At 50.6% G+C, this 19398-nt stretch overlaps 2 protein-coding genes across 2 annotated transcripts in view; both read right to left on the bottom strand.

Annotated features, from left to right (window-relative positions):
* Positions 1-257: 257 nt before the first annotated feature.
* Positions 258-1012, bottom strand: LOC139053055 (uncharacterized). Its single transcript, XM_070530189.1, has 2 exons — positions 853-1012; positions 258-493 (listed from the first exon to the last, which is right to left on the bottom strand). Exons 1-2 carry the CDS (start codon positions 1010-1012, stop codon positions 258-260), a joined length of 396 nt encoding a protein of 131 aa, XP_070386290.1.
* A 16219-nt stretch (positions 1013-17231) lies between these two features.
* Positions 17232-19398, bottom strand: part of LOC139053052 (tRNA (guanine(37)-N(1))-methyltransferase) — a 92139-nt gene continuing 89972 nt past the window's right edge. The window contains exon 4 of the mRNA XM_070530186.1: positions 17232-17951. Within this exon, the coding sequence (XP_070386287.1) occupies positions 17258-17951 (694 nt within the window). The 3' untranslated portion in view covers positions 17232-17257. The remainder of the gene's footprint in view (positions 17952-19398) is intronic.

Below are 19398 nucleotides of genomic sequence, written 5' to 3'. Positions count from 1 at the left end.
CGAGAAACCACGGTAGCATCTGCAATAGCAGCAACGGCGTTTTAGGCATCATGCTTGTCAGCCACGTGCCATGCTCTCTTGTCCTTGATGGTTTGCACCACCCGCTCAGCTGCACCGTTTGAAGCAGGGTGGTACGGCGGACCCATCAACCAGCGGATTCTGTTCTTTGTCAGTCAAGCCAGGTACTCTGTGCTGGCGAAAGCAGGACCATTGTCAGACACGATGATGTCGGGCAACCCCTGGGCGGCGAAGACCTGTCATAGCACTGCAATGGTAGCACCTGCTGATGGAGTGGTGACAGGTAGAAGCTCCACCCACTTTGAAAAGGCGTCCACCACCAACAGGAAGTAATGGCCTTTGAACGGTCCCCCAAAATCCAATGTAGGTGGGACCAGGATGTCTGTGGGAATGGCCAGGGGGTGATTTCCACATGACGCGAGGCCCACGGATGCTCCTGGCAGATTTAGCAGCTCTGCACCATGTGAGCTATGTCCTGCACCAGGCCAGGCCACCAAACATGGGACCGGGCCACCATCTTGGTTATTTCCATGCCAGGATGACCCACGTGTAGAAGCTGCAGGACCCTAGACCGGAGACTTTGTGGAACCACCACCGTGGAACCTCACAGTAGGCAGCCCTGCTGCAAGCTCAGCTCAGCGCCCTTGTGGCTATAGGCCTGCTGAACCAATTCCTCCCCATAGGACAATGCATCGACAACCTGAGACAGGACTGGGTCCTGGCTGGTCGCTTGCGATACCGCAGATCTGGAGAGCACCTCCGTGTATCCGTGCTCCAGCATGAACACTTCAGCAGGTTCTGGAACAGCGTCAGGCTACTCTGGCTGGGACAGGCGGCTCAGGGCATCAGCAGGTCCCATGTCCTTTCGCGGACGGTAGACCAGCTGGTAACTGTAAGGTGCCAGCCTCAAGGCCAAGCGTACCACTCCAGGTGATGCCTGAACAGGAACTGCCTTGTGAGGCCCCAGCCGCCCCAACAACGGCTTGTAGTCCATGACCGCCTCGAACTTCCGGCCTCACAGATACTGGTGGAAGCGTTCGACACCAACATGAGGGCCAAACCTTCCTTGTCCAGCTGGCGTTGCTCTGCAGCATGAAGCCGACGCGAAGCAAACGACAGAGGGCATTACTGGCGATCCTTGTCCCGGTGCGTCAGGATGGCTCCCATGCCGCATAGACGCATCTACGGTCACGACGACAGGCTTGGCAGGATCGAAGTGTACCAGCACTAGAGCCTTGGTGATTAGCTCCTTGCTGCGCTGGAAGGCCCAGTCCTGTTCCTTCTTCCAGACCCATTGCTGACCATCTCGAAGCAGAAGATGGAGTGGCTGTAGATGCTCCGACAGGTCCTGCAGGAAACTCCTGTAGAAGTTGATGAGGCCGAGGTAGCTCTGATGCTCCTTCTTGTTCTGGGGCTTAGGCGCCTTGAGTACAGCATCAACATTGCGGGCAGCCGGCGCTAGGTCAGCCTGGGAAACGACATGTCCTAAGTACTCAACACTGCGGGCCAGGAAAATGCACTTTTCAGCTTGAGCGTGCGGCTGACGTCCTGCAGCCATGCCATGACGTGCAGGTTTTGCAGGTGGTCCCTGTCGTCACTGCCAGTAACTAGGATGTCATCGAAGCACACCGCCACATGCCTCATGCCCCCGGAGAGGTTGTCCATCTCCCTCTGAAATATGGCTGGGGCTGAGGCGGTAATAAGCACGTCCACTGGAAGAGCCCCAAAGTTTTCGATATTGTGACATACTTCCGGGAGCCATCCTGGAGCACCAGCTGCTGGTGAGCATCTCTGATGTCAAGCTTGGTGAACTTCTGGCCACCGGACAACGCTGACCAGAGATCTTCAATCCGGCGCAATGGGTCCTTCTCGATGGTAGCCACAGGGTTGATGGTAACCTTGAAATTCCCGCAGATCCTAACACTGCCATTTCGCTTCGAGGACTGGTACGATGGGAGGGGCCCATTCAGACGTCTTGACGGGCAGTAGGATGCCCTCTCGCTGTAACCGTTGCAGTTCCTGGGTGACCCCATTCTTCAGGGCAAACGGCAGTGGGCGAGGCTTGAAATAACGAGGCCGGACTCCCTCAGGTACATAGATGCCAGCTGTCGTGCCAGCGAATGAGCCCGCCCCTGGCTGGAACAGGGACTTGAACTCGGTTAGGAGGCTGGGAACGTCTTTCACTACATGTAGGCTGACTTCCTGGTACTCCGGAAGACACACGCCCAGTGCATGAATCCAGTTTCGGCCCAGCAGCGTCGGCGATGACCCCTTGGTTAAGTAGAGGGGAAGGGTTGCCTCCCTGTTGCCAAAGCAAACGCTGACCTGTGCCTGACCCTGGACCTGGGAGAGCTGCCTAGAGTAGCTGTGTAGCATTACTCCCGAAGCCTCGACAGACGCGCCGGGGAAGGTACGCTCGAACCGTTTCCCAGTCACGACAGACAAGCTGGCCCGTGTCTAGCTACATGGAAATGGGGTGCCCGCAGATTTCGACGGTCAGCATGTACGGCGGAACTGACGACGGTACAAGGCCTGCGTGCTACATGTCGAAAATCGGCGGTTCCTCGGCCACGACATGGAGCCTGGCCGGGGAAGAACACTGCCGCAAGCCCCCGCCGCGTACCCTTGCGACGGCTACCCTGGCCGCAGGCTTGCGTGGTACCTGGTGTTGCAAGTGGGTCGCAAGCCCCAAGGGTAGCGTTGGCCTGGCGGCCTGGGGCACAACTGGAAGCATCCGAAGGTGCTGGCAAAGCACGAGTCGACTGCTAGCAGAACAACTTGTTTATTCTAGCATCGCAAAAGAGCGGCCGGTCAGGTCGACCGAAGTGGAGAGACGGGAGAGCACGCTACTCGCTCGGTGGCTGTGCCACGATACAGTCCACTAAACTGCTGCTGTTTAACATGCAGGTGCTCATCATCGCACTGATCGGCGAAGCTCTGCCCGCTACCATCTCGGCTGTCCCACAAGCAACTTCAATCTGCCTGGAACCGTGCCTTGGCCGTGCCCCTGCTGTCTATCGCCGAGTCACGCTAGCGCCCCCTACGCTTCTACTAGCGCCGCCTGTGACGAGCGTGATCAGCCCTACCACCAGGGAGCTGCCTGCGTCAGCAACATCTGGCAGATCGCCTATAAAAGACCAACGCCTTCACGCGCCAACCTGTGGGCTCGGTGGCTGTGCCACGATACAGTCCACTAAACTGCTGCTGTTTAACATGCAGGTTAGTCAGTGTTATAGTCTCTACGCTAAGAAACCAAGCAACTATGTTTTGGTACTGCTGCCGAGCCCCCAGTGTCTGTTTGCCATCGCAATGAATTGTAATCATGTTTCGCGCTCTTTGCTGCTACTGTCGGGCGACATACAAACTAACCCCGGCCCTGATTCTAACGCTATACTAACTGAACTAAAGAAGCTATCCGCTGCGCAATCGCCGTTGATTAACGAGATTCAAGGTTTAAAAAGCGGACTAGTCGAGACTAACAATTCTATTTCTGAACTAAACAGAAGAATGCATGCCGTCGAGAGCCACTGTCAACACATCGAGGACCTGCAGCGACAGGTTGAAACATTTAAGACTTCTGCGGCCGTGACGACACGGGCAATCTCCGATATAGAAGCGCGCATCGATGACGCAGAAAACCGAGCCCGCCGCAACAACCTTGTCTTCGGTATCCCCGACCCAAGTGCGTCTACATCCGCCGCTCAGGCAGAGGAAGAAATCATTCGGCTTTGCGCCGACCAATTAAACATAACCGTGCATCCTGAGGCGATTGAACGTGCGCATCGTCTCGACCGCCATTCTGATAACCGAAACCGTCCTATAATCGTAAAATTCCTTTTTTATAAAACAAAACAAAAAATTCTGTCTAACGGCCGCAAGTTGAAAGGAACTAACTATAGCATTCGCGAAGACTACTCTCGTACTGTGCAGAATGCCCGGAAACATCTTTTGGCTTTTGCAAGGACCAAGTCAGCTGCATTTTCATTACGCTACAAAACTCTGTTTATAGGATCTGCTAAGTACATGTACGATGAAACTACAAAATGTGTAAAAGAAATCCAATAGCAATCGCTGCATCACCGTCATCCAACAAACCGTTCGATAACGACAACCCGCCCTAACAGTACTATTTCAGCAATATATTCTAACATACGTAGTTTCCTTTCCAAACGTGACGTTGTATCTAATCTGGTCTTATCATCTGGATGTAACTTGTTGATACTTACCGAAACCTGGCTAACCGCTGACGTATCCGACGCGGAGGTCATGGATGACCTACCCGGTTTCCATGTCTTCCGTAACGATCGCCAGCACTCTAGAGGCGGCGGGGTGCTCATCGCCGTTAGTAATACGATACCCTGCTCCATTGTTCACAACCCAAGTGACCTTGAAATATTATGGCTACTCTTTCGTGCAACCCCGCAAACTATTTTACTTGGCGTTTGCTACCGCCCCCCCCCCCCCCCCCCGCGAGCAGACACTAGCTTCACTGACAAGCTCAACCGCGTCCTAGATATACTAATGAAAAAAATACACTAACGCTCAGATTTTGCTCTTTGGAGACTTTAATTTCCCTAATATCAGTTGGTATAACTATCCACCTTCGTCACATATTACAAGCGAAAATGATTTCCTCGAAGTCTGCTTTAATTTCAACCTGACCCAGCTAGTGTTAGAACCAACACGCGTGGTGAATGACTCGGCCAACATTTTAGATCTCATATTAACTAACAATCCGTCTAGCCTATCTTCGATATCCTATCTCCCGGCTATTAGCGACCATAAAGTAATCCACACTGTCTTTAACTTTAGCTTCCCAAAACGAGAATCGTGGAATAAAATAATACGCCTATACGATAAAGGCAACTACGAAGCCATTAACAACGAACTAATGTCCTTCTACCCCACTTTCAGTGATGAATTCCACAACCACCCACTTCAAGCAAATTGGTCGATCTTCCAACAAAAAATCACCGACCTTGCTAATAACCACATTCCAGTTGTTTCAGTACCGACTAACAGCAATAAACCTTGGTTCACAAAAAAATTATCAACTCTAGAAAACAGGAAGAAACGATTTTTTCGGTCGGCAAGTCAAACCAATTGTGCTGTGGCCTGGGACAAATATTACGAGGCAGAGAAAGTTTATCTCTCGGCTATACGCCGCAAAAAACACTCCTTTTTCCATGACAGGTTGCCTCGTGTACTAAGCACTAACCCCCAGAAATTCTGGCAACTACTAAACCCCAAGCCACCGAATGCTATCACTATCGCCGACCATAACGATTTAGTAATCCCCGAAGAAGAGTGTGCCGATGCATTTAACCGCGCGTTTTCATCAGTATTCACCACTGAACCTGATGCTCTGTTACCTATACCACCGTCAACTGCGCAATCTGTTATGTCACCCATCGAATTCACTGAACATGGCATAACGGCAATAATTGAAAAGCTAAAGCTCTCATCGTCATCGGGGGCGGATGGCATCAACTCTAAACTGTTAAAAAATACTAAACTCATCTGCGCATCGCACTTTAGATTAATCTTCTCACAGTCTTTGTCCTCCTGTAGCATCCCCGTCACCTGGAAGGAAGGGCAGGTCGTTCCAATCTACAAATCAGGTAATAAAAACTCGCCTCTTAACTACAGACCGATTTCCCTAACCAGCGTACCCTGCAAGCTAATGGAGCACGTCATCTTCACCCAAATTATGCACTTCCTTGACACTAACAACTACTTTCACCCATCCCAACATGGTTTTCGTAAAGGTCTTTCGTGCGAAACGCAACTTGCTATGTTCATCCATGACTTACACGTTAATCTTGATGCTAACAGCCAAATCGATGCCATTTTTCTGGATTATGCTAAAGCATTTGATAAGTTACCTCACCAACGCCTAATACTCAAGCTCTCCCAACTGAACCTGCACCCTGACGTCTTAAATTGGATTATTGAATTTCTCACTAACCGATCACAGTCAGTGCATGTCAACAATCGCACCTCCACACCCCTCCCTGTAACTTCTGGCGTCCCACAAGGTAGTGTTCTAGGCCACCTACTTTTTCTTATTTATATTAACGACCTTCCCCTTAATGTTTCCTCACAAATCCGTATGTTCGCTGATGATTGCGTCATCTACCGCACAATTACTAATGACTCTGACCACAGTATTTTACAAAATGACCTTAACAAAGTGCAAGGCTGGTGCAACGACTGGTTAATGACCCTTAACGCCAATAAATGTAAAGTAATGTGCTTCACTCGCCGCCATCAGCCCTTATACTAACCGTATAATATTACTAATACTACCTTAGAAAAAGTGGACACATTTGAATACCTCGGCGTCACCCTTTCATACGACTTAGACTGGTCTGCTCATGTAACGCGCATTACTGCATCCGCTAACCAAACACTGGGATTCCTAAAACGCCATCTGCGTCATGCACCGCAACACGTCAAACTACTAGCATTCAAGACGCTCGTACGTCCAAAAATTAAATACGCATCTCCCATCTGGTCACCACATCAAACATACCTTATCAATGCACTTGAAAGAATTCAGAATCGTGCGGCAAGATTCATTCATTCTTCGTATTCTTATAACACTAGCGTATCACTACTTAAAGCACAGTCCGCCTTAAAAACGCTATCATCCCGGCGTCGCATTGATTCGTTAATCCTCTTTCACAAGTTCTATTACAGTTCGCTCCATCATGCACCATATGTACTGGCCCCACCCCCTCGCCCCTCCCTGCGTACAGGGCATTCCTTGCAAGTAACCCGTCCACGCAGCCGAACTACAACCTTCTCTGCATCCTTCTTTTGCCGATCATCAAGCGACTGGAACGGCCTGCCCCGTCACATAACCGAAATCACCTGTTCAACGACGTTTGCTGATAAGCTTAATACTAATATTCTTCATTGAACTCATGTGGCCACCAATTAAAATGCACATTTGTAAACACCACCCCTTATGTAATACCCCCACTGAGGGGTCTTTAAGGAAATAAAAGTGAAGTGAGGAATTCGGAGCCTCTCTTGGCGTCCGGGGGCAGCTGCTTTTATACTCTCGGAGTCGAGGGCAAGGAACGCCTCGTCAGAGGCGCACGTGATGCGGGGCACGGACACGCTGAGAGACACGTTGAGACGAGTAGGTGACGCATCCGCCGGGCCGGCGCCGGTCAGACCTCCTCGCTTCACAGTTGGGGGAGCTCCTCTCCCCGGCTGCCGCGCTTTGACAAGTGTGGGCACCAACATGCACATACACACACACGCACACACGAAGACACGTGGCATTGAAACATGCCTGGACGCGCATGGCAGGAGGCGTTACGGCAGCGCTGAACGGGCCAAAATGTCCGCCGCTTTGAATGAAGCCCCGGCGTCCATTGCATCCGCGCCGGCTATACCGCGCGTCGTAGGCGAAACGTAACAGACCGCCCGCCGGGAGGAGAACCCGATGGTCAGGGGACTGCATCCGCTGTCCGGAGGGATGTGGCTCGATGATGCTCATAACCGAAGTCGGTCGTGCTTCGGCGTTTCTTGAGCGCAGCGCACAGAGAAGGCCTCGTTCTCTCGTTCAGGTTCACACAGGACACTGCAAAGTGACTTCGGGAGAGTTGACATTTTTGTTCTCGTTCCCGGCAAGCGTTAGAACTACGCCGAAACTCAACCGCTCAGTCAGCAAGCACGGCACAACCCTCACCAAGTCCTGCCAGGCTCTTTCCCCTTTTATACCGCTGCCTAGTTCCTTACAGTAGTCTAGCAGCACTCAGAACGCGTCCACAAATTGGAAAATTGCACTAGAAAGCACGTCATGACTTTGAAACACTAAACAAGAGCAATATCTTAAAAGTCTTGCCTCAGGAAGAAAAACATCAGTAACAAACAACTTTGAGGCTGATTCCTACGTTAGGGGCTTCGACTTAAGCCATCGGCATTACCGTTGAGACTCCCCTTTTTGTAACGCACCTCAAAGGAATATTGTTGCAAAGCGAGGCTCCAGCGCAGGAGGCGGCCATTTGTGGAAGAGATGGTCTGCAGCCATGGGAGAGGGCAGTGATCCGTCTCGAAGCATGCGAAGCGGAAACCGCAGCGAGCGACCGTACCCCGCTCAGCTGATGAAAACCTCGTAGCCGCATGCGGCGCGGTCCTTAATGCAAACCTCACCCCAGGCAGACACAGCTCCCAGTCAGTTTGATGTTAAAAACAGAATGCTCTCAACACGCGCTTCATGACGGAGTGGAGCTTCTCAACGGAATTCGACTGGGGATGGTACACTGAGCTGTGTAACAGCTTTACCCCGCACCTTTTGAGAAAGGCTGTCGTCAAAGCGCTAGTAAACACTGTGCCCTGATCCGATTGGATTTCCGCAGGAAAACCAACTCGCGCAAATATGGAGTAGTGCATTGACTATCTCAACTGAGCTGAGTTCTTTAAGCGGCACTGCCTCAGGGAACTTTGTCGCTGGGCAAATTACAGTCAAAATGCGTCTGTACCCCGTAGCTGTTACCGGCAGAGGTCCCACTGTATCAATAACGAGCCGTCTAAAAGGCTCCGTAATGATAAATACCAACTTCAACGGCGCCCTCGATTTGTCCCCTGGTTTGCCCACCCGCCATCAGGTGTCACATGTCCTCACAAAGTGGTCTGCGTCCCGAAAACACCCTGGCCAATAGTACTCTTGCAAGAGACGGTCCTTAGTTTTCTTAACACCTAGGTGTCCGGACCACGAACCCCCATGCGACAAGCGCAACAGATCCTGACGGTAGCACTGAGGCACGATCAGCTGATCGAACTCCACTCCCCTGCGGTCTAGATACTTCCGGTACAGGACCCCACCTCTTTCCACAAAACGAGCATTTTTCTTGGCGATACCTTCCTTAACATTGCAGCGTATGTTTTCTAGGCTGCCATCCTTTTTTTGCTCGGCTATCAAAGCCGACCGGCTGACTTTTAGCAACCTATTAAGTCCGTCTGATGTAGGCGCGATGAGCAAATCTGCAGATAGCTCTTCTAACTTTCCCGTGTCGGGTATTTCCTCTCCAGTATCTGGTGCCTTCAACGCTACAGGCTCAATTTTATTCAGTTCGGACGTGCTTTGAATATCAGCTTGCTGCGCCTCTGACTCTTTCTCATTGTTCGACAACGTCGGCCCCTCAACTACCGCCTTTGCAGCGAGCTCCCGAACCTTCGATCTGGTTAAGGCCTGAACGCTAGCCTCACCAAACAAAAGCCCCTTCTCGCGCAGGAGGTGATCGGACCTGTTCGAAAATAGGTACGGGTACTGAGGGGGCAGCATAGATGACACTGCGGCCTCCTTCTCAAGCGCTCCGAAAGGTCCTTCAATAAGAACTTTTGCTACGGGCAGACACACGCTATGAGTTTCCACGGCTTGCTTGATCCATGCGCACTCGCCCGTGAACATATCGGGTTCTACGTACGAGGGGTGAACTACATCCATTGTAGCTGCGGAATCGCGAAGCACTCGGCACTCTTTCCCGTTCACGAGGAGGTCTCGCATGTAAGGCTCGAGAAGCTTCATGTTCTCGTCAGTGCTGCATGACAAAAACACGACTTTTGTTTTTGTTTCCGGACACTGCGCCGAAAAGTGACCCGGCTTCTGGCACCTATAACACACGCCCGCTTGACTCGTCTCGAACCGCTTTCTGCGTTCGGCTTCGGCTGCCGCCGTCTCCTTAGGTTCGGTCGGACAGCTTTCACTCGCATCCGCACTACGTGTGCTCCCCCTTGCTCTCATGGGTGTGAGCTTCGGTCTGTCAAACTTGGAGCCAAATTCACCCTTTTGACCGCCCTTAGCTCCGCGAGCCCGATGCGTCACAAACTTCTCGGCTACCTCAGCGGCTTTAGCCACCGTACTAACGTCTGGCCTATCCAAGACCCAGTACCGCAAGTCCTCAGGTAACCGACTATAAAACTGTTCTAGCCCGAAACACTGCAGAACTTTCTCGTGGTCACCAAACGCTTTCTCTTCTTTGAGCCACTACTGCATGTTTGACATAAACCTGTAGGCAAACTCTGTATATGACTCACTTCTGCCTTTCTCATTTTCCCGAAACTTCCGACGGAACGCCTCCGCTGACAGCCTGTACTTTTTTAGCAGACTCGATTTCACTTTGTCGAAATCCTCTGCCTCCTCTCTCTTCAAGCGAGCGACTACGTCGGCTGCCTCGCCGGGTAACAAAGTGAGCAAGCGCTGTGGCCACGTTTCCCGAGAGAACCCCTGCTTCTCGCACGTTCGCTCAAAGTTGACCAGGAACAAACCAATGTCCTCTCCAAGCTTAAACGGCCGCATCAGGTCAGTCATTTTGAACAATACTCGTTCTCCTGCACCGTGTGCCTGACTTCCATTACGAGCGCGTTCCATCTCTACCTCGATACGCTTCATTTCCACAAGGTGTTGACGGTCGCGCTCTTCTTTCTCTTTTTGTTCTTTTCGTTCGCGCTCATCTTTCTCTTTCTGTTCTTTAAGTTCGCGCTCCTGTCTTTTTGCCGTCTCCCTCTCCTCAATGGTCTCAAGGCATTCCGACAGCTCGTCATCCTCAGCTTCTATCAAGAATAGCCCTTAGCAGTTCTGGTTTTCTGAGTTTGTCTGAGACATCCAGACCCAACTATCTTGCAAGCTCCAGCAATTTCGGTTTGCGCAACGACTTCCGATCCATGGCTACTCTGAATGCTGCTTTCTCTACTGCCTACTATTGTCTTGCCACAAACTAACCCGGCAGCAACGACAACCACAATTACCAGCTCTGTTTCTGACACTAACAAAAGCCTGGCAAAACTCAGAAGAAGAAAGTCCCGCACTCACCAAACCTCGCAGCCAAGAATTCAGCGCAGTCGTTCCGCTGCAGGCAACCAGTCATCACACAGGGCTCGTTGCACTGCTCCCGGATGGTCGTTGTGCTGCTCAGCATACAGTCAACCGCATATCTTCGCTGCTGGCCTCCGTTGTCGCGATCTCACCGCTGGCAGACAGTTGCAATCTCACCGCTGGCGCCAGTTGTTGCAAGTGGGTCGCAAGCCCCAAGGGTAGCGTTGGCCTAGCGGCCTGGGGCACAACTGGAAGCATCCGAAGGTGCCGGCAAAGCATGAGTCGACTGCTAACAGAACAACTTGTTTATTCTAGCATCGCAAAAGAGCGGCCGGTCAGGTCGACCGAAGTGGAGAGACGGGAGAGCACGCTACTCGGCGGAAGAATTCGGAGCCTCTTTCTTGGCATCCGGGGGCAGCTGCTTTTATACTCTCGGAGTCGAGGGCAAGGAACGCCTCGTCAGAGGCGCACGTGATGCGGGCCACGAACACGCTGAGAGACACGTTGAGACGAGTAGGTGACGCATCCGCCGGGCCGGCGCCGGTCAGACCTCCTCGCTTCACAGTTGGGGGAGCTCCTCTCCCCGGCTGCCGCGCTTTGACAAGTGTGGGCACCAACATGCACACACACACACACACGCACACACGAAGACACGTGGCAGTGAAACATGCCTGGACGCGCATGGCAGGAGGCGTTGCGGCAGCGCTGAACGGGCCAAAATGTCCGCCGCTTTGAATGAAGCCCCGGCGTCCGTTGCATCCGCGCCGGCTATACCGCGCGTCGCAGGCGAAACGTAACACTGGGCTTGAACCAAGTTGCTGCTGCTGTTTGCCGTTCGTCCGCGCTCTTCGGCATACACTTGCCAGGTGCCCAGCTTTCCCGCACGTGAAGCACTGTGCTTGACAGAACTGGCACTGTGAGGGGGAATGGGAACCACAACAGCGACCGCAGGTACTGCCCTTTGTCGCCAACTTGTTGATCACCGCTTCCGCCGACGGTGAGCCAGTCGCACGGGCAATCTCACCGGCGTCCTTGGCGGCAGCTTCCATTGCCAGCGCTGTCTTCACGGCGTCGTCCAGCGAGGGGTCGGGAAGCTCCAGGAGTCGCTTCTGCATGGAGGAGTTGTTGATGCCGCAGACAAAACGGTCCCGAAGCAGCGAGTCCAGCTGGTCCCCGAAAACGCAGGCACTCGCTAACCCTCGTAGCGCAGCAACGAACTGCCCGAGGGTCTCTCCTTTCCGGCGGCTCCAGTTGTTGAAGCGGGAACACTCCATTAGTGCGGACGGTGCTGGGTTGAAGCGCGAGCACAGTATGGCGAGCAGCTCACCCAGCGTCGTAAGATGCGGCGTGGCTGGCTTGAGAAGGTCGAGCAGGATACTGAAGACGCAGGTCTGGCAGCTGGCCAGGAATATGTCCCACTGTTTGGCATCAGGTGTGTCGTTTGCCCGGAAGAACACGTGGACCTGCTTTTCGTAAATTGGCTAGGCGGACTCATCTCCCTCGAACGGCTCGAGCCTTTCGTACAGCAATGGGGGGCAGTGTTTCGCCGCTCGCGGCAGCGCGGGACGATCCCTGGGTACTCGTCGTCAGCGTCACAAACCTCCTGGGTTCGTGAAGGGAGGGCTTGAGGCACCCTCCCTTAGACGGACGCTCCACAGCGTGGTGGTGAACGAACGATGACTGGCCGCCGAGCAGCTGTGCTCGTCGGTGTTTATTGCGGTGCTGTGACCAATGTTGCCTACCGAGCCTGGCGGGCCAACGATTATGCCTGAGGGGGCGTCACATGCTTCCTACACTCCAGAGAATACGTAATTGAGACAGGTGGGCTAGTTGGTGGTCAATATTTGATTGCATAATGTAACCGCGCAAACGACAACGGACAAAGAAGGAAACACACTGGACAAGCGCGGCGCTTCAGCAGTACGTAGCAGAACTCTCCACCCCCGTGTTCGGTGTCAGACCAGACGACGATGACAGAGGAGGAGTCGGCGGAAACGTTCCTCAGTGAACGCCAGAGCTGCAGCTTGCGAGGGTTGCAATGTGGGCTTGTTGGTAATGCATCTTGGAGGGGTGTATGGTAGCACGATTAAAAGATGGGACAAAAGAAGACACAGGGACACAAACAGCGCTAACTTCCAACAGTGTTTTTGGAAGTTAGCGCAGTGTGTGTCCCTGTGCGTCTTCTTTTGCCCCGTATTTTATTCGCGCTACGGTACACCCCTTCAAGCTACAGCTTGCACCACAGTGGTGGTCACGCACCAGGTCAGGCAGGCGTCGCTACTGGCCGTGGAATGAGCACCGCCCGACTTCGCCACGATCATGGTCCGTCCCGGAACGTACCCGGGGCCCCCCGTTACGGGCGCCAATGTGGGAACGGCGCGGTCCCTCAGACCACACTATCAGGCCCCAGTCCTGGCCGGCCGCGCCCCAAGAGCGCCCAGCCAGGCCTCGAACCACCGCTCGCGCTCACGATTCACTTCGTCCCCTACTTTTTCGTATTGATACTTGTTGTGCGCAAACAAACAGGGACGAAGAATAGGGGCAACACAAGGACGAGCGCTTTCTAACAACTGGTTTATTTTTGAAGAACTACTTACCTAAATACCCACAGAACTGCGCGATCTAGTTAACAGAGCACCCTACAGCGCATATGATACCCGCTGATCTGCGCCATCAAGTCAAAAGAGCAACGTCAATATTACATATAACACTTGTGATAAAAAAGACGTGGACAAAAGCCACCCGGTCATACTAAAAACAGCAAAGTGCATAAAAACAACCACTTACAATAAATGCGTTAAAGATGTGATGATAGAAGCGAATTTTCTTTATCTAACAATGAAACAGAAGGATGGCTGATGCATTTTTCTTTTTGTTTTTCAATCCAGTATGCTTCCACGATTTCCCTAGCGGTTTGATTCCTATGCCTGTATAAAATGTCTGTGCTAGTAAGACAAGGGGGGCAACCATGTTCTTGGCAATGCATTGCCAAATGCGTACTGGGGCGACCTTTAAGGCTAGACAAGTGCTCCCTTAACCTAGTGTTAATGCATCTCCCAGTCTGCCCTACGTACACATGACCACACGTCATAGGAATCTGGTAAACAACGTTCTTCGCACAATCAACAAATTGGGTCTTGCGCGGATGTTTAACAGTGCATTGTTTCTGTACATCACCCTTACTTTCAAACTTCTTTTTAACCTTGGAACACACACTACCTATTTTGTTTCTTGCCGAAAATACTACTTTTACTTCATAACAACCAGCCACTTTTTTAAGTGTGTGTGAAAGGCCGTGCACATACGGATTACTGAAACATTGGAACCTCCATCCTTCTGCCTTTGATTCTTTGTGCATTGTGCTTTATCCTTGTTAAGTTCTTTCATTAGTCTAGCACACGTGGCCAGCATCACAGCGAGCGGGTACCCAGCCTTTCTCAACCTGTCAACTTGCTCAAAGAATGCAATCCTTACAGTGTGGTGGCATGACTTCAACAACGCTGACCGGAAACACGAAATGACTATTCCATTCTTCACAAGCCTGGAATGGTTTGAGGCATAGTTCATTATCGGTTTTCCAGCTCGGGGTGAGAAAGACCAACACACATGTTCCGGTAGGAATGTTAACTTGACATCAAGAAACTGTAGCCTCTTATCTACCGGTACTTCCGAAGTATATGTTAAGGCCCTTTCCCAGAGAATTGAAGGCTTCTACAACCCTATTTCTGAAAGCACCCTTGTCTACAGGACAACCTAAAATCAAGTAGTCATCGACATACCTGTATATCTTACTTACTACACCTTCTAAATCTTTTGCCAGCTCTCTGTCTATGCTTCCCAAAAAAATGCTACTTAGGATGGGAGCTACCTTTGACCCGATGCGCACACCCCTTGCCTGTATATAAGTTTCACCACAGAACCCTACATGTGTATTCGCTAAATAAAAATGCAGAAGTTCAAGAAAGGATTCAACGGCCATGCCGCACGTATTGCGGAATGACACCTCGTCATTTTCATTTGTTATGCAATCTTTAACACTGCACATTAGGGGCCCTTGCGGTAAGGAATAGTAAAGATCTTGAACATCTATGCTGAATCCCCAGCTGCAGCTTGTACTATCTAGTGCCAAACAATTCACAAGGCCTTCAGAGTTTTTCAATCAGTACGGATCCTGCACTTCTAGGGAATTCAACATTTTTTGCAAGAACTCCGCGACCAGAAATTGCCAACACCCTCTCTCGGACACAATTGGCCTAAACGGAATTGCTTGCTTCTGGGTTTTTCCGTAAAAAATATCTCCAATTTCATTCCTTTTGAGTTCTTTACACGTGACGCAAGCTTATCTTGGTCACATTTTTTCAATAGCTCCACCGCTTTCTTTTTAACGTTTTCTACATTCGTTGTTCTACAGCGTTGTTGAAGTCATGCCACCACACTGTAAGGATTGCATTCTTTGAGCAAGTTGACAGGTTGAGAAAGGCTGGGTACCCGCTCGCTGTGATGCTGGCGACGTGTGCTAGACTAATGAAAGAACTTAACAAGGATAAAGGACAATGCACAAAGAATCAAAGGCAGAAGGATGGAGGTTCCAATGTTTCAGTGATTCCGTATGTGCACGGCCTTCCACACAGACTTAAAAAAGTGGCTGGTAGTTATGAAGTAAAAGTAGTATTTTCGGCAAGAAACAAAATAGGTAGTGTGTGTTCCAAGGTTAAAAAGAAGTTTGAAAGTAAGGGTGATGTACAGAAAGAATGAACTGTTAAACATCCGCGCAAGAACCAATTTGTTGCTTGCACGAAGAACGTTGTTTACCAGATTCCTATGACGTGTGGTCATGTGTACGTAGGGCAAACTGGGAGATGCATTAACACTAGGTTAAGGGAGCACTTGTCTAGCCTTAAAGGTCGCCCCAGTACGCATTTGGCAATGCATTGCCAAGAACATGGTTGCCCCCCTTGTCTTACTAGCACAGACATTTTATACAGGCATAGGAATCAAACCGCTAGGGAAATCGTGGAAGCATACTGGATTGAAAAACAAAAAGAAAAATGCATCAGCCATCCTTCTGTTTCATTGTTAGATAAAGAAAATTCGCTTCTATCATCACATCTTTAACGCATTTATTGTAAGTGGTTGTTTTTATGCACTTTGCTGTTTTTAGTATGACCGGGTGGCTTTTGTCCACGTCTTTTTTATCACAAGTGTTATATGTAATATTGACGTTGCTCTTTTGACTTGATGGCGCAGATCAGCGGGTATCATATGCGCTGTAGGGTGCTCTGTTAACTAGATCGCGCAGTTCTGTGGGTATTTAGGTAAGTAGTTCTTCAAAAATAAACCAGTTGTTAGAAAGCGCTCGTCCTTGTGTTGCCCCTATTCTTCGTCCCTGTTTGTTTGCGCACAACAAGTATTAATATGAATATGTTCCAACTAGGCCGACTCGCAGTTATGCTACTTTTTCGACTGCTGGCTCCGATGATGGTGATGGCAGTGTGCCCATATTTGCCATTAGTTAACAGGGCAAGTTTGAAGTATGAACTACATACATATTAGCAGCCTCGCGGGGGAAAAATGGCTGGCAGTTTTGAGGGTGTGGGCGGGGCTTCACTGCAGACTTAAGTTGTATCCGACTGTAGCACGTGTATGTCACCCTCCGGCTTGGCGCACGGCAGCAGCGAGAACAAACGACGTTCCGTTTGAAATTTCAGACCTTTCCGTGGCGTGTAGCGAAGTATTATTTAGCAGACACAACCGTTATTGCGCAATGTATGCTCTGCGCTTGTCAGCTCCAAAATGGCCAGACCTGGGGAGGGTTGCTTTAAATGTGATCTTGCTGCAAAATTTGAGCAAGATTAAAGCACCGGTAAGTGTGAAATTTTCTTTTTGAATCATTTAGGGAAAAACAAAGAAAAAGTAGTGAACAGTCTTGACTGCACGGCACTGCAGCTTTTAAAAAAAAATTGCCACCCTTATAGGGCGAGCGAATGGTCTTGGGGGGGCCGTATTACAGTTGTTCCAAACATGACAGTTACTGATTATAAGTGAGGTTTGCTGGTTTTGTGAATATGTGTTACTCTACTAAGTCTGATATTTGGGCTAGTTCGTTGAAATGCCTATTGAAATGCATGAGTGATTTTACCTGGTTTGTATTCATTTGCTTCCCATAAAGAGTACTCACAAGCTTACTGCGATGTTTCATCGTCTTGCTTCTCTGTGTGGCACCTGCGGTTTGCGGTAGCATTCTGATTTGCATTACTGTACAGCGCAGACAAGTTAGCTTTCAAATGCTCATAAAAGCCCACCGAGGGACACCTTGGTTTTCGTTCCCACTGATGTGCATGCTGTTATACAAAATGTCTGGAAACACAGCAGAGCTCTAAGCTATTACTGTTGCCAGTTGAACAAGTTTTATTCCATTCCAACAACACCAACTTGCGTTCCTTGCACTTCCTCTTCCAGCTTGCACCTCTTCGCTGGCGAGCAGTCGAGAGCGCACAAGATGTTCAACGAGAGGTTAAACGATGCCCGCATCATGTCCTTGTTTGGTGCAACGTTGCGCACAAATGACACCTGCACGTCCCTCTCCACCGGTCGCCCGAGCCCTTCTTCCACTTTCTGTTTGGCACCAGTCACGCCCTCCACACCCCTCACGAAGCAGTAGCAGTGGATTTTCACGTGACAGTTTTTCACCTCCTTGTTCAAATTCTCTCTTCCCGACAGCAGTCCCACAAATGCATCTAAGAATTCTGTTGCGTGCGCTGGGAGGTTCATACAGATGTGCACGTGCCTGTCATCTGCTAAGTGCTCAACAAGGGTCTCTCCCATAACTTTCCGGATAAACTCGCGTCCATCAATGTTGTAGGTGGTCACCCTGTCTGACACTTTGTTGAGGGTCACATTGTGATTTAGCCAGGTATACGAGTGCGGGTTCAGGTCATTCGCAATGACTGTGCAGCCCTTGCGCGCAGCGGGAATGGCAAACGGTCCGACACCAGCAAAGATATCGTACAAGACATCACCATGGCGCAGAAGGTCGATGACACGTGAGTGCTCAGTGCAAAGCCGTGGGTTCCAGTACACATCCGCAAAGTCAAACTCGAACCTGCAGAGATGGAAGTGATCATCCATTAGGAAACCTGAAATGAAGATTTCCGGACATCTCTACAACTACGCGCAACTGTGGTTAAAGTTGCAAAATGTGTCACGCTAGAAGAAAAAAAAAACACCAGCACTGGTCACGAGCTTAATGATTCATATACAAAAGCCTGAATCTTCAATGCAACTTGAGATACAAAAGAACCCACTTATAACGATATATTGCATACAGCATTGAGTAGCTGATGCACCGGCAACTTTTGTGTTGTATGATAAAATAAGCCGCTTACTACAACGCCCTCATGTCGCATGATCAATTATAACAATTAAATCTGGCTCCTTGGTCTGTGGAAATGGAAAAAGTGCAAAACCCTAGAGAGAAAAAAAACGAGGCCGTTTTGCCACACCCAAGCTTTGTGCTGTGCACACCTCACGGCACTACTGCATCGCATCACTGGCCTCATGCGCCCCTCTCCTGTCTCCCTTTCACCCTCTCGTCGACGTCTGAGTGGAGGGGAGTGGGAGAGGGATAACAAAGCTGTTGTGTGCAGGGTGCATGGCGCAAAGGCAGGTGTGCCAAAGCGGCTCGCCTTTTTATTTATTTCTTCCCCTAGACGTCGCATTGCCTTTTATTTCGGGGCAGACATCCAGTAGCCAGACATGTTAAGACTTAGGAGTAGGCTTGTGAGCGCGGCAGCTATTGTCCAAGTACATTTCCAAGGGCCACCACGACTGGGACATTGCCTTTCCTTACGTCACACTTGCGTATCATTCTTCCCGGCACGACAACGCTGGATTTTCTCCATTTTATCTACTGTATGGTTGCGAACTGGCCTTGCCCCTTGACACGGCACTTCCTCCTGCTGCAATCTCAACAAGCGAGTATGCGCGTGATGCCATTGCCCTCCCCGACCATGCACGCCAGCTTGCCCGTGCTCGACTGACGGCCTCACAAGCCACTCAGCAGCGTCAGTACAACGCCCGCCGCCGTGACGTTCAGTTTTCGCCTGTTTCGCTGTGGTCGCCCTCTCGTCCCGTCGGACTTTCAGAGAAGCTCCTTTCACGATACACAGGGGCCAACTGCGTGCTGCACCAGGTGACGCCTGTGACATACGAAATTGCTCTTGTGAGTTCAACCTCGTCCTCTACTCTGGCATCTAGTGATGTCGTGCACGTCAGTAGGCTCAAGGCCTACTCCACTGCTTCCGAGTCTGGCCTTTAGTAGCTCCGGGAAAGTGCTTTTGCCGCCGGGGGTAGTGCTACAGAACAGTATTTGCGATCATGAAGAGGCAAGAAGTGTGAAGGCGACGATGAGGATGAGAGGCTAGTGCGGGCTGTTGCCTCTTGGCCAAGTGCAGCATATTTCCTTGTAAATACACTTGTATATAGCTTTTCGTCTGCATCTTCCTACGTAACAATATCAATTCTAAAATATTACGAAATACCTCTTCCAT

This window comes from Dermacentor albipictus, unplaced genomic scaffold, assembly GCF_038994185.2.
Source record: "Dermacentor albipictus isolate Rhodes 1998 colony unplaced genomic scaffold, USDA_Dalb.pri_finalv2 scaffold_61, whole genome shotgun sequence".
In the NCBI taxonomy this organism is placed as follows: domain Eukaryota; kingdom Metazoa; phylum Arthropoda; class Arachnida; order Ixodida; family Ixodidae; genus Dermacentor; species Dermacentor albipictus.
Note: the sequence above shows the minus strand (reverse complement) of the source record. Positions and strands in the feature narration are given on the sequence as shown.